General features: G+C 55.8%; 1 protein-coding gene across 12 annotated transcripts in view; it reads right to left on the bottom strand.

Annotated features, from left to right (window-relative positions):
* LOC132003962 (uncharacterized protein C17orf113) overlaps window positions 1-15274 on the bottom strand; it is a 52479-nt gene that overhangs the window by 12523 nt on the left and 24682 nt on the right. The window contains exons 1-2 of one of the 12 annotated variants that reach the window (XM_059379920.1): window positions 6058-6138; window positions 704-1423 (exon numbers count right to left, since the gene is read on the bottom strand). The exons of 9 other annotated variants lie outside the window; for them this stretch is intronic. In XM_059379920.1, coding sequence (XP_059235903.1) covers window positions 704-1246 — 543 coding nt within the window. In that variant the 5' untranslated portion in view covers window positions 1247-1423; window positions 6058-6138. Of the gene's footprint in view, window positions 1-703; window positions 1424-2371; window positions 2540-6057; window positions 6139-15274 lie in introns of those variants that run through there. 2 more of the 12 variants (XM_059379922.1, XM_059379921.1) reach the window with 2 other exon arrangements.

The following is a 15274-nucleotide window of genomic DNA, read 5'->3' as shown; positions in this document are numbered from 1 at the left end:
GATCTCCCTTCACTCTGCTGCTCGGGGATTAACTGATAGACATTGTTCCCTCCCAGTTACACAGAGCCCCAACTGTGTGCTCTGTCATCTCTCTGCAGGATGAGACCTAACTCCTGCACCCTCATACCAGTCTCTAGGACTCACACACCTGGTGCCTAGGACAGAGCAGCAACTTGCATGCCCGAGAGGCCTTGTGGGTGGTACTGGGGTTGACCTGGGCCAGGGATACACCAAAGGGAATGGAGAAGCCATGGGTCTAGTCTTCATGCCCTGAGAGCACAGGGACCTAGCTTTTCAGGAGTCACAAATCCACATTTTTATATGTAATCTCTGGGGTTTTTTTGTTTGTTTGTTAAATTGGAAACTAATTGACGTTTTCCAAAAACACTGTGAAAATCAACAAAATATGTCTGTGGGCCAATCAAGCCCCCAGGCTACCCAGCTTGCAAACTCTGGCCTCAGCCCTCAGGGAAAGCCCCATGCCCCTCCCCGGGGACAGGGCCAGCTCTGGCCTCTTTGTGGCCATGCCCCCAGCAGCTGGCCCAGGGCCTGGCCCAGAGCACACCTCAGTGAAAGATTCTGCTGGGTGAAGGCATGAAGCTCTCGGGCTGCTGCCTGGGGACCTGGCATGCTGGCTCTCTGCCCAGACAGCTCGATGTCCTCCCTTCTCATGCCCTCCCCCACACCTCTGGCTGCCACCCACCTGCATGTCCCTCACCCTCCTGGGGCTGTAGCAGTCGCTGTGCTCTGTGCCCAGCAGGGCCTGGCACAGGTTGAACCTCTGCAGCTCGAGGAGGGCAGAGCAGCGGTCATCGGGCACGTCCTCCTTGGCCATGCAGTACACCGTGGTCAGCATGGCCACTTTGGCCGGGTCCACCTCTGCCTTGATGCCCCTGGAGGTGGGGGGGGTCTCCAGGTCCAAGTAGGCCCCTCCTCCCTCGGCTTGGCCCTCCAAAGTGGGCTGGCCCCGGTTGAAGGCCAGAGCCTGGCGGTGGGCCCCCGAGGTCACGTGGCGCAGCAGGGCATGGCGCTGGAAGTTGTCTGTGCCCACGGTGAAGGCGTTCTCGGCTTTGCCGTGCTTGTTCCGCACTAGGGCTTGGCGGCACTCGAGGCAAAACATCAGCTTCCGCTCGTAGTCGAAGTCCAGCCAGGGAAACTCCTCTTTCCAGTGCTCGTTGAAGTAACGCTTGCACTTCTTGTTGGAGTTGGAGGCCTCTCCAGCGGGTTTCTTCCCTGGGGGAACCATTCCTGCTCCAGGGGCAGGGCGCCCCCAACTCCCACCCAAGCGCTCTGGCCCCCAGCCTCCCCCTACACACAGCGACACCTCCTATCAATGGAAGTTGGTGGGGAAGGCACGCCAGGCTAATGGGGACCATCCATCTAACTTAGCTGGGAAAGTTTATGCCCGCTCTGCCGGTGGAGACTGGAGATGAAAGAGACAAGGGAGAGGTGTTAGGAGGTCCACCGTGGGTTCATGCTGCCCACAGAGCACTCCCCAGCTGATGGGTGGATGACTCCTAACGGAAAAGGGCTACTGGGAATGGGTGGGGTCATGCAAAGAGCCATAGAATGTCATCCAAAAGTTGGGGAGACCAGGGGACCCACACTAAGGGTCTCCCTCCATCCAGGACAAGGCACTGATGAGCTTTGATGGTTGAAACATGTCAGAACTCAGCTCTGGAAAGACTGGCACCATCTGTGCAACCATGTTTTATAGGTGGGGGCACGGTGTCCAGGCAACAGCGGTGCTCAGGGCTCCTGAATAATCTGTGACTGAGCCAGGATACGACCTTGACTCCTCATTCAAGGGATGGCCAGTCTCTCTGGTCCACATCCTTTATTTCATTGAAATGAAGTTAGCACAAAGCTGAACTCCCAGAGCCACAGGGCCAAAGGATGGCATTTGTTTTTGCCAGACCTGCCTTCCCTAAACCTACACATGGGTGTACACACACACACACACACACACACAAACGCACCCTGACAGTGTGCTTCTGGGAAGGGAAGCTCAGAAGAGGGGGTGGGTCCCAGACCGAAGGAGCTAACTGGCTGCCCGTACCTTGCTCACTCTTCCACCACCCCAGGAATGAGCCTAGGTGAGCCGGTCAGGACCAGAGGCTATGTCCAGCCAATGGCCAAAACCAGCCAGCTTTACCTCCTTATTATCTCTCAACCCCGTCCCCTAGATGCCTACTTGGGGCCACAGCAATATCTACCCTTTGCCAAGTGTGAACTGCACCAGCCTTGTGCTACGGACTTTGCAGTAACTCCAGGAGAAGACCCAAGATTGCTGTGGCAAGTACTCTGAGGGTGGTACCCTCCTCATTTTGGAGAGGAGGAAACCAAGGCTGGAGGACCTTAAGTGACTTACCCAAGGTTCCATGAGCAGAAAGGGGCCAAGGCAGAGTTAGATGTACGTCCAGGGGCACTTGGGTGGCTCCGTTGGTTAAGTATCTGCCTTGGCTCAGGTCATAATCCCAGAGTCCTGGGATCGAGCCTCATATCGGGCTCCCTGCTCAGTGAGGAGTCAGCTTCTCCCTCTCCCTCTGCTCCCCACCACCCACTCATGCTCAGTTTCTCTCTCTGATAAAAAAAATAAAATCTTAAAAAAAAAAAAAGGTCCTGATAAGAAAATGAAGTCTTTAAAAAAAATAAAAAGGAGAAGAAGAAGAAAGAAAGAAAAAGATCCTACATCCACTTGACCCCAAAGGCCACGCTGAGACTGGCTTGCACTGTCTCACTTGGATTAGGCACCTGCCTCCACCTCGGCAGTCACGCCCCCAAATTCATCCCGCGCTCAGCATCCAGAAAGCGAGCTCACACGCAGGTCACTCCTTTGCTTCCCCCTTTTCACTGCCATTCTAAGTGGTTGCCAGAACCTACACACCTTCCCAAGAGCCAGGTCCACCCCAACTTCCTGCTGCTCCTGGCTGCCCAGGCAGCTCCAAAGGCTCACCATCCCCCCACCCCCCGCCCCGCCCCTGCACCCACCCAGCTGTTACTCTGCTCCTGCTTTCATCCTCTGTGCCTGGAATTTCCTATCCCTCCTCCCTAATTCCGATGCATTCCAGGAGAGCAGCTCTGCATCCTCTCAGCCCCGGGAGGATCCCCCAGCAGGGGCTAATGCCTGTCTTCTAGCCTCCCGTAATTCCCTGGGTGTGGGTCTTGGTAATGCAATATGGTAAACTCAGGGGTTCTCTAACTCCGCACTTGGTTCCTAGAAGGCCAAGATTATATCTGTTCATTTGGGGATCCCTAAACCCCCACCCCCACCCCAGAGGGCTCGGCATGCAGATACCCTTGAGCAAAATTTGTTAAGAAGATGGAAGGATTGAGAAAGAACTTCCTGTTTCTAAGGCTATTGGTTAGATGACGGGGCTCTGAGAAAGCAGTGACTGTCTTTACCTCCTGATGTGCCCAGTACGCCTCATGGAACCTAGCACTTGGTGGATAAGTCCAACAAGGGCAGATGCACAGAATTCCAGGGGCAGCCTGTTCAGTTCAAGAGAAGGTGCTTCCTACTGCTCCGTGCAGTGGAACTCATCAGTCCTCTTTTCTTAGACACTCAGTGGCACTTGGGACTGCTCGTCCCACACTCCATGAAGCAAGCATTTCTCCTGGCTTCCAAGACCCTATGTACCCTGGTCTTCCTTTCCCCCATCAGCATCCCTCCACCTCTGAAGCCATCTCCTCCTCCTCTTCCTAACCTAAAACTGTCCCCCAAATTCAGAAACATGTCTGCTGGTCACCCTGAAATAGACCACCCCAGCCTGAGCCACCCCTCTGGCTGCCACATCTCTCCATCCAGCTACTTTCCTGGATGGAAAGTTCTAGATGGAACTGTCGATCTGTTGGTGCAGATATGCTCCTCTCATAGTTGTCCCCAGCTCAGGAAATACCCACTCTCCTACCCAGATGCTCTGGCCAAGACGATGCCCCTCCAGCCCCTGCTCTCTTCCACATCCTGGACCTTGTCTACCCACAGGTGCTATCGGTTCCCCCTCCAAAATCTGCCGTAACTTCTCTCTTCTCTCCATGCTGCTGCCACCAGCCTCATCCAGGGCACCTGGACTTGCCTGGACTTCAGCAGTCACTTCCTGATGGCACTCTGGGTTTCCATTCTTATGCTTCTCTGAGCCATCTGGACCAATAGCAGCTGGAGTGGGCTTTTGAAAACATACTGCTTAAAACCCCTCTGTGACTGCTTGTTCTCTGAGGCTAGTGCCAGGATCCCTTTCAAGGTCTGCCAAATGCCCAGGCACTGCTGACCTCCTCACCTGTGCCTCTCTCCCCTCCCATCTACATCAGCCCTCCCTCAGTTCCTCTAGAATGTGAGGTTCCTGTCCCCAGGGCCTTTGCACATGCTGTACCTTCTTCCATAATGTCTCCACCTCCTCTCAATACTTTGCCTATTTCACTTCCCCCCTCTTCTAAGAGACTTCTCTATCCCTTCCCAGGAGGTCCCTTTCTTTTCTGTCACTACTTCCTGTCAGCTTCCTCAACTGTACTCCTCACAGTTTACAAATTTGCTTATTTTATCTGCATTTCTTTTTTTAAAGATTTTATTTATTTTATTTGACAGACAGAGATTACAAGTAGGCAGAGAGGCAGGCAGAGAGAGAGAGGAGGAAGCAGGCTCCCTGCTGAGCAAAGAGCCCGATGCGGGGCTCGGTCCCAGGACCCTGGGATCATGACCTGAGCCGAGCCGAAGGCAGAGGCTTTAACCCACTGAGCCACCCAGGAGCCCCTTTCTCTGCATTTCTATTGCATAGTGCTCGCTTGCTTTCTCCTCCTCCTTTTCCCTCTCTCTCAAGAATGCAAGTTTCCTGAGGGCAGGAAAGTTTACTACTTGTTCACATCTGAACCCCATGGAAGGGAACGTTGCCTGGCACCCAGCTCCACAGGATTTGGGGGGTGAATAAGGAACCACCAGCTTTCAGGCAGAGAGAACAATGGAGTGGGGCCTTGGGCACCTGTTGGATGGCTAAAACAGCTGCCTTTGACCTCCTTACCTCCCAAGATCCCATGATGCTGCGATCCTTTGTAGCCCACCACCCAAAGGATCTTCAAATGGGAAGGAGGAGCAAGTCCAAGGCGGTACCCTTTGAAAGTCTGTCAACTCCTTTCTATATACCTAGACACTGGCTATCTTGCCCCATTCTGCAGATGAATAAAAGTACTATAAGCCCCAGGATGTTTCCGATAAAAGAATCAAAGAGTAGGTAGGGAGCATGCATGGGAAGATGGACTCTGAAACTGCACGGTCAGATATGGGAGCGAGTAACCACATGCGGCTGTTTGTAATTAGTCAGGATTAGAAAAACATTTTTGAATTCCTCAGTCTCACTGGCCACATTTCCAGTTCGTGATAGCCACATGTGGCTACCAGCTATTGTATGAAACGGCCCAGAGAGAGACCATTTACTTCATCCCAAAAAGTTCTACTGGACCACCCTGCTCTAAAATCACGCAGCCAAAATCACTGACTTTCCTACACCTCCACCTGAGGGAACAGCCTGGATGGCGTGGGGTGTAAATAAGACGTGACTCTGTGACCGAGGCTGACCAGGGCGGTCCACCTGTCAGACCCAGGTCCCTCACACCTCTCTGCACCCTGGCCACCTGGACGTGAGCTGCCACAGCTTGTGGGGCCCCTGGGGTGACTGTGTATTGATCTGTGGTCCCCACTCCACCCTGGCTGGTCAGCCTCAAACATAGGACGTATGGGGCCCCAGAATGACGGTCCTCAGCCTCCTCCCCTGGCCCCTTTGGGCCCTTTTCCTTCTGGAGCCCCTAGGGGGAATCCATACTCCGGGGTGGAGGATGGATGAAGTGGGGGATCCCTGCTCCACCGGGACAAGGACACAGAGGGCTGGGGAACTTCCTCTGGGGGGCGCGTGGTGGGGGCACCCTCCAAGGTCCGGGAGGCTTCCCCCCGCCCCCGCGGTGCTGCCCCGCCCGCAGGGCCCCCACCCATCACCCGCCCCCCCCTGGCCGGAAGCTCCGGGAGGGGGCGCCCCGCCCGGCCTGGGCTACGCGCCTGCCGCACACACTCACGGAGACTCGGGAGCCACCATCTTGCCCGGTGGACGCTCTGGCCACGGTCTCCTTGGGCTCTACTGAGCGACAGCAGCCACTAGCGGTAACCGGGGCGAAGAGGCGCCAGCAGCCCGTGAGGGACCGGGCGGCAGGCTGGGCAGCGGGCAGGGCAGCGGCGCCCTGGGGTGCACCTGCTGTAGCCATTCACCCGCCCCGCACCCTCGGCAGGCACGTGCGGGGGGGGGGGGGGGGGGGGGGCGACGGAGGTGAGACTGCCTTAAGCGTGTCCCGCTGGGCGGGAGAGACAGGATCATTCATTCATCAGGGGCACCTGCCAGTTCCTAGAAGAGCTCCCAGGTGAGAGCCAAACAGGTATAGGGAGGCGCCAGCAAAATGCTGTGGGATCGCAGAGGAGCAGGCGGAGCGCCGACAGTCTGCAGGGAGAGCCTATAAGGTTTCACTGCAGGATAAGTGAAGTTTTACCAGGCATCCCAGGCCTGGCCCTGCAACCTTTGGAAGTTGAAAGTACAGTGCAGGTTCACAAAGGTCAAGGCAGAGTGGAGGGATGGAGGGGTGGGGGTGCTGCCTGCTGCTGGAAGGCCCTATCTACAGTGAATACTGGGGAGTTTGACCTTCTGGGCTGGTGAGGGACCTCAGGAGAGGGGTTGGAGGGGTTCCCTGTGTGGGTTCCCAGGAGTGGGGAGGAGAAGATGGAGGAATTAGAGTTGTGGCAGACCATCCCTCCCAGACCTGGAGTCCAGAGGCCTGCGCTGGGGCTCCAGTGACATGGTATCTGAGGCCTTGGGCTGGACACTTACCTCTAAACCTCAGTTTCCCCCATCTGTGAAGTGGGAATTACAGCTGGGGGAGGAGGAAAGGGCAGGGCAGGGATGGATCTGAGGAACAAATGAGCCAGGTGTGGAGGCTATTTGAAGAGGGGATGCTGGGAGCACTTGGTGATTTGGTCTCCCCTTCCCATCAAGTCACCCAGAAATGACTTCTAGCTGTGCCCTTCCCCCCACCACTGGGTATACTTTTCTCCCACACGAGACCTAGGGCACACGTTGATTTGAGGTCAGGACCTCCCCAGTGGCTTCTGGGAACTCTCCCAGCACCCTTCACACAGCACGGCTCTGTGCCACCCACTGTCTGCCACTGACATTCACCGTGAACCCTGGCCCCCCCCCAGCTGCTGGGATGATGCGTGAGTCATGGCACATGCATACACATGTGACCGCTGGCTTGTGGGTACACTCAAATGAAGGAAGACACCGCAGACCCACGACCTGCCCCGGGAGGATACTGCACAGCCTGGCACCCACAAAAGGGTCAGCTATGGGTGGGGGGGAGCATCTATTGTGATGGCATTTTGTAGCAGAACACCCTGGCTAAGTCCCTCCCTTCTCGACCCTGGCCAGGGGTCCACAGCTGGGACCCACGGTTCATTGGTCGGCTGCCTCAAGAGGATGGGCTGTTGCTCTGGTTATACACAAACTAGAAAGAATGGCAGAAAAGAGGCCACACTCCAGGCTCCAACTGAGGCTGGGGCAGGGGCACAGAGCAGGTGTCTTATGAATTAATATTACTCTGGCAGCTGCCCAAGGGAGAGGATCTGGGCAAACCACATCCTGCTGTTTTGCTATCATTTGGAAAAATATACTGAGGAGCACAGGGGCACACACCCTGCGGTTCCCAGGTGCCCATATGACAGCAACAGGCACAAACACCAAGACATACATGTACACACCTCTCCTCCTGATGAGACAGACCATCTAGGCACACTGAGGTGTGCTATACAGAGGTGGTATCCATGCAGAGAGGGACAGATGCCCAGGCCGGCTGGAAGCAAAGGCCGGCCCAGAGGCCACGCACAAGCATGCACGTACACAATGTACGTACACACAGACAAGCTAGAGCAACAAAGACACGCTCAGATCATATATATACCCAGAGGGACAGACACACGAGGACACCCAGACCCCTAGTAAAGCATATACAGACCATATGAAACCGCAGACAGGCAGCGAGCGGCACATGCCATCACAAAGAGATGTGTAGACACAAAGGTCTGTAAACAGACACGGTCACCCAGAGATGGGTGCGTGCACACACTCTCCCTTACAAAATTAAATGCACCAGACATACACACTAGCTTGTGTAGCCAGACCCAGAGTCTCTCTCTCTCTTGCCCCACCACAAGTCACAGGGGCAGATGGGAGGGTCCTCCCTGAGGCCCACACACGTACACACACATCTCAAGGACTAAAACTCCCCTCCCTATCACAGAGGAAGCTAAAACTCTGAAGAAAATGGGAATCCAGGAGCTTAATCCAAGATCTCCTGCTTGCTCACCTCCCAGTTGGCTTAAGATTCCCACCAGAGGGTGGGCCAGAGGGTGCTCCCACATCCTGCAGATCCCCCCATCCCCAGCTAGAAGAAGACCCCCACCAAACCAGTCACAAGAACCCTGCCCCAGCCCTCCAGCCCTTGCCCTTGTGGAAGGGGTTCCCAAAAATACCTCCTAAAAGGTAATGGCTGTCTCTCTCAGAGAGTGCCAGGTAGCCCCTGTGTGGAGGGGTGAGCCAGGAGACCCTGATATAGGTCGGGGGCCCTGGTGTGGACTCCAGGGCAGTGGCTGGGCTTCAGATAGGACCACCCAGATTTCTGCCTGTCTCCCTTTGTCCACTTCTCTCTCTCTCCCTCTCTGCTGAAATAATGACTCCCTCATCAGTAGTCTCCCCCCGCCCCCCCCCAACCCTCATTAGTAGTCGAAGGTATGATTTGATACAAGGAACCTCTGGCACGGTCTCCTCAAATGCACATCTGCCCCAAGAGTAGACCCCTCCCTCCTTCAGGGTGCCCCTCCAGTCTTCTGACCAGTCCTGCCCTCCACCCACACCCCCACCTTTGTTCCCAGCCACAGTGGGGGGCTCCCCTGCTCAGCTCTGGACCTTGGAAAAGGTACCAAGTGTCAAATGGCTACCAGAATCTCTCCACAGACAACTTTTGGGGGCCAAAAACAGCAGGAAAAGGATGGGGCGGGGAGAGGAGAGAGCCACCCTTGTCCGAGCCCCCACCCCACGCTCTGGCACCCCCAGCACTCACCCAAGAGCATTCTTTGCCTCTGGAGGCACCGCTGAGCGCCGTCTGAGGAGCAAATGAAACCAGCCAGAGAGTGACAGAGGGAAGGGGTGGGGATGGAGGGACAGGAGGGGAGGGCGGAGGGAGGGACTCCTGCTCCTGCTGGAAAGCAGCGGTTGCAGGGTCCTTTCTCCTCCCCTGCCTGGAAGCAGCTGCCTGTTCCTTAGTCTCCCCCATCCCAGCCAGGGTGGAAAACACAGAGCACTTCTGGCCCCAAGGGTGAAGAATGGGGCAACTGTGGGGACTGGGGACAGGGGGCGGCCTCCATCCCCGTCCTCCAGAGAATCCCTCTCTAGTGCCTCTTGTCCTTAAGTGCAGAGGTGACCTTGCCTATAGAGACTTCCAGAAAGGACGTGCTGCCAGCCCCTTCCCAGCCCGCCAGAAAGTTCTTGCTGAACTTTGCAGCTCTGCCGTGGGGCTTACTGTTGCAGGAGCCCCCATTCTCCTGTCCAGCCTTACTCATCCTCTGGCCCACCATCCCCTTACATTTTACCTCCTTTGCTGAAGGGGAAACTGAGGCCCAGCGAGGTGTGACCACTCCACCCCAGAGCACTGGCCATGTGGTGTGGGAAGGGAGCCCCAGGCAACTTGCCCTTCTTAGTCCGGAGCCTGGACCGTTGGATCTACCACCTGGGCAATGCCAGGTGGGGTGGGGGTGTTCATCTGGTCAGCTAGAACTCCTGACCCCGCTCCCCTGCTCCAGACCCTTCCCTACCCCCAGGCTCAGCTCTCCCCCGATTTGCTCCTTCCTCCCCCTCCTCTTCCAGACTAAGGCCCCTCTCTACTCACCTGAGCACCTGGGAGCTGGGGGGGTGGGGAGGAGGGGGTGGAATGGGGGAGAGGACAGGCCAACCCACAGCTGGATCCAGTCTGGCATTCCAAGCCCAGGCCCAGCGCTAACCCCCACCCCCTCAGCATCCTGTCTCCACCAGACAATAACCTGTAATCTCTGGAGAAGCCAGTACAGCCGGCAAAGGGTCTGGGGAGGGGTTGGCAGCAGCAGCTCCTGAAAACAGGTTTGTTAGGAAGAAGCTCTGGGGGAAGGAGCTGTTCCTTTGGGGAGAGGAAGGAAACTCAAGCCCAGGGCTAATTAACCCACCCAGACACAGACGGAATCTTTGTCTTCTTGAGGGCAGGGATCTAAGCTAAGCCCCCTAATTCTCCACCCAGACAACCTTGCATTTCCTGGTGGTCTCAGGTAGGGGGGGGAGTGTCTGATGGTCAGGTTCACACCTGGGGGAGGGGGAGGTGATGGCTGTCTAGGGAGAGTGAGGGGCACTTCTATCACCTTCCACTTAAGGAGAACAGCAGCAGGAGACTCTGGTTAGACTACAAGAAGAACTTACCGGTGGCCTTGGGCTGAGTCTCCAAAACATGCACCCAAAGGCCTCAGGATGGATTGGGGGGCACTGACGAGGAATCAGCAGCCCAGGGAGATACAGAAGCGATGGGGGGACAGGCTGGAGGGTTTCCAGGGCTTCCTGATGGGACTGAAATTAATCCATCTGCGGGGAATGGGGGGGTGAGGAGCTCATCAAGCGTGACTCGTGACCTGAGCTCAAGGTCTTTGATCTCTGGGGCTCAGAATGCAGCAAGAGGCTTGTGTCTCAAAGACTCAGAGAGGAGATGGAGAGTCTGATTAGAACAGGAGCTAGGGGAGGTCTGAGGATACAGGGCAGGCAACAGCCTCCACCCACCACCCAGACCGCTGGCCACCCCCAAAGCCGCGGAGTCTTTGTCCCGAAATCCATTATCATCTGAGTTCATCTCTGTTCTTCCGTCCACCTTAGTGTCTACTCTGCACTCCCCACCCAAGGCCCCCCTGGCCTGTTCAGAACTTAAGTCATTTCCAAAATCCCCTTCTCTCTTCTCTCTGCTCTGGTGTCATGTTGCACTGGTGATGGTAGATGTGGGGGGCGGGAGGGGGTGGTGGTGGTGGTGGTGAATTGTATGGCTGGGTCAGTCCTGCCAAGAGAAGGGAGGGACTGGCTTTGGGAGACATCCCTCCCCTCCCCAGCCAGGTGAGGCCCAGAGGGGGAATGGCTGGCATCTCCCCATTCTTCAGTGGAGGTACCAAGGCACAAGGCAGAGGAGAGGCCATGGGTTCTGAGCGCTGTGACATCATCTGGGAGCCAGCCTGCCTTCTCTGGCCATCCCTTCTCCACATTCCTAAAACATCCAGGTCCAGAATCTCGTCGTATAGGCTGCTCTCCTCAGCAGCAGTAGGACTAGGGTGGGCGAGTTGGACTCACTGGGATCTGAACCCGCTTTGTGGCTTTAGGTGTGTTGCTTACACTCTCTGAGCTCCAGCATCCCAGTGTAAAGTGAGAAGTGAGCGCCACCGTCTCCTGGCATGGCTGGGTGACGGGGGAATGCCTTGCCTCCCAGTTTGGGTCCTAAGCAGATGCCTCCAGATCCCCCCCCCCCCCCCCCGTGCCCTCTGCAGGCCCAGCATTCGCAGTAGAGTCTGAGGCTAAGAGGGACGAGCCAGCAAACCTTTTTGCAGATGTTCAAGAACAACCTAAAATTGTTTGTGTGTTTGTGCGTGCATGGTGGTCAGCGGGGTCACTGAGTTCAACCTTATTGGGGCGGAGGAGCCCGGTGCTCACATAGCCCACCCTGTGGGAGGAAGGGCAAGGGGAGGCAGGGGAAGATCGCTCAAGACACATTCCTGCAGGAGGGAAGGGCCTGCTGCATAGGAGACAGATGGGGTGGAGGGTGGGTGGGGGAAGTTGGGGCAGCATGTTGGGGGGAGGCGTTAGGGGAAGTCTGGGGTACCTGCCATTTCCCCATCCTGTACCCCCTCCCAAGTGTTCCAGGCTCATTTAGGTGTGGCTGAGCAAGGAAGCCTCTGACCTAAGCACTGGCAAGGAGGCTCAGAGAAAGAAGAGTCTCCACCCCCCCCCTCCCGCGGGTAGCCTAAGGGACATGAGGAGGAGAGGGTCCCCGCCTCCCTGCCTGTGATGGCCTGTCACCCTGCAAGCTGCCAGCCTCACAGACCCCTAATCAGAGTGACAGCTCCAGGAGGCCTCCCAGTGCAGCCTTCCCACCCCCACACCTTCAGTACCCTTCCAGCGAATGAGTGGTCCCTCTAGCTGCCACCCAGCTGAGACCTCACGTGTCTAGCTGCAGAGCCATGTGTTAAAGGCTCCTTAAACTTTGCCTCAAGCCTCTTGAAGGTTTTTGTGTGACTATTCCGTTCAGAGGCTGAGGCTACCCCCAGTCAGCTACATCCTCAGGGCCCTCTGCTCTGGCCCAGTCCCCACCAAGGGCTAGGAGAGGCCTTCGGCATGGCTGAAGGCCCCTCGCCCCCAGTCCTCACCCCAGGGCAGCTGCTGGGGCTGCCTCACCCACCCCCAGTGCTCAGAGAGCCAAGGAGACAGGAGAAATCCATGGGAGTGTGTGGAGTGGCCTGGAGTAGGCTCAGAAATAATGAGGCCAACGGACAACAGGTTCTTAGCTGGGGCCCCCAAATTCCCGAGTTCCCACAAATCTGAGGACCCTTGATCCCTGCCCTAGGGCCAGCTGTCCCCCTCCCATGCTCGCACAGCCCAATGCCCTCCCTCATCAGGGCAGTGAGAAAGGTCTGCCCCCATGGCTGCCGCCCCTTCTGAGCTGTGCTTGTGCCCAAGGGCAGGCTCCAGGCACCCCTCCGAGCAGAATCCTGGCACAGGCCACCACAGATGACTGCAGGGACAGCAACTCACTTCCCATTTTGTAATCTGGAGAGGAGGAGCGGGCATCCCGTCTCCTGGTGTCCCCACAAACCTACCCAGAACTCTGGGGATGAGGACTGTGGAAAGAGGGAAGCCCAGAGAAGGGGTTCCCATCCCTGTGGCCCTTCTGCCTCTGGCCACATCTCGTGCTTTAGCCTTTTCTCCTCGCACGCCACCTGCTCTCTCCAGGGGGGCACGGTGGGCAGGAAGGGAGAGAGGGAGGATTGTACCCCAGGGTCTGCCATCCAGAAGCAGGTCTAAAGAGGCTATGCCAGGGCTGGACGGCAGATCCTGGGGCAGACCCAGGCCAGACTCGCCTTCCCCACCCCCTACTGCCCTCCAGGCCTGCTTCCCTGTTGGTGCCCCCCTTCTGAGGATGGCACTGCCTGGCACAGCATCCCCTGACCTGGAGTCATCCTGGACACCTCCCTCTCCACATCTCTCTGTCACCAAGTCCTGTTGCTTCTGCTACAGAAAAGACCCCAGAATCTATCTATGTCCTGCTTCTTCTCACGTACCTTCCCTCTTGCCAGAGACATATAAAAACTCTAATGACTCCTGCTCAGAGCCCTTCAGGGATACCCATCACCTTCAGGACAGAGGCTAAGCCCCCAGTCTGGCTGTGAGGCCCTTCCAGCTGGTTCCTGCTCACCTTTGGCTGTGCCCACCGCTCCCGGAAGGCCACGACAGACCTCAGATCACACAGAGCATCGGCTCTAGTTGTTTCTCTGCCTGGAATTCCCTTTCCGTCTCCAAAGTCCAACATCAACATCACTTCTCTGAAGTTTCCCCTGACTTCTGTCAATTCCCTTCTGCCTCTGACTTCCCCAAGCACCATCTACCCGCCTCTTTGGAACCTGCTATTATCTTGGACAAACTTGTCTGCCTGTGTCTTCAGACCTTTCTTGACAGGCAGGTTTGCCACCTTTGAAAAGTGCAAATTCCTCGGCAAATCCCATATGTTTTCAGTTACATGCAGAATCTAAAAAAGTCAGTCTCAGGGAACCTGGGTGGCTTAGTCCATAAAGTGGCTGCCTTCGGCTCAGGACATAATCCTGGGCTCCTGGGATCGAGCCCCTGGATTGGGAGACTGCTTCTCCCTCTCCTCCCCACTGGTACTCTCTCTTGTATCTCTGGTTCTCTCTCAAATCAATACATAAAATCTTTAAAAAAAAAAAATCTAAAAAGTCCGTCTCGGAGAAATAGGGATTAGAGTCATGGTGGTCAGGGGCTGGGGGTGGGGGCAATGAGGAGCTGCTGATCAAGGGTATAAGTTCCAAGCTGTCAGATAAATAAGATCTGGGGATCAAATGCACAGCGTGGTGACTGTAATTAACAATGCCATTTTACACACTTACATTGGGAGCTGTGAAATGCTATCGACACTCACATACAATCACAATTATGTGAGGGGATGGAGATGTTGAATAACCTTATTGTGGTAATCATTTTGTATTACACAGGTGTATCAAGTCATTACACTGTACACCTTAAATTGACATACATATCAATAATATCTCAATAAAGCTGGAAAAAAGTAAAAATACGAATCCTCCAAACAGCAGGTTGCCTAGTTGATTTCTATAAATAGCTAAAGAATGAATGAGTGACTTTTGAACACAGACACACACACAGACACACACAAAAACATTCCAGAAATATCCATATAGTCAGATACACTCTTACTCAGAGTCACATCCTCAGTGTCCAACCCCAAGCATTCAGGTAGAGGAGCTGGTACCAGCCCTCAGGCCATCCCCTTCCTTTGGTTATGAGGTGACCTCTGCGGTGTCCTTTCTTCCCATGCCCCTGTTCCAAAGCTCAGTGTGTCCCCCTTCCTCCAGGAGGCCTTTCCTGGTGTCCCCAGGTATAATCATCCCTTCTCCCTTAGTACCCACACGTGGCACCCACAACACTCTTTGCTCTTTTTGTGGCTATCTCAGACCAAAAGACAAGACTCCATCTTGGAGTAGGACAGTGAGGAGTCCGATGGGGATTTGTCCCCAGGCCCCAGCACAGCAAGAGAAACGCAATGGGTGACCCATGACTATTTGCCAAAACAACAGTATAGCACTCTGGCAAAGCTCCTGACCCGGGCTGCAAAGTAGGTTTCCAGTGGCTGCTCCCAAGAACCAGGTAGAAGTTCTGGCCCTCCCCACCTCCCACACTGGGCCTGGTTCTGAACTTGTTTCCCCTGCCAGCCAAGCAGCCTGCCTCTCCTCGTTTCTCCCATGGCCCCCACGTGCCTGTCAGCTCAAATCACCCTCATGAATGCATTCACCCATTTCCCCCAGAAATCTGTCTTGTAGCCAGCAGCCCCTTCAGCTCACAGCCAAACCTCTGCAAAGTCACCCCAGCCAGGGAGAGGCAGAAATCCT

Source organism: Mustela nigripes, chromosome 16, assembly GCF_022355385.1.
Source record: "Mustela nigripes isolate SB6536 chromosome 16, MUSNIG.SB6536, whole genome shotgun sequence".
NCBI classification, from domain to species: domain Eukaryota; kingdom Metazoa; phylum Chordata; class Mammalia; order Carnivora; family Mustelidae; genus Mustela; species Mustela nigripes.
The sequence above is the reverse complement of the archived record's forward strand: the minus strand, read 5'-3'. Positions and strand labels throughout refer to the sequence as shown.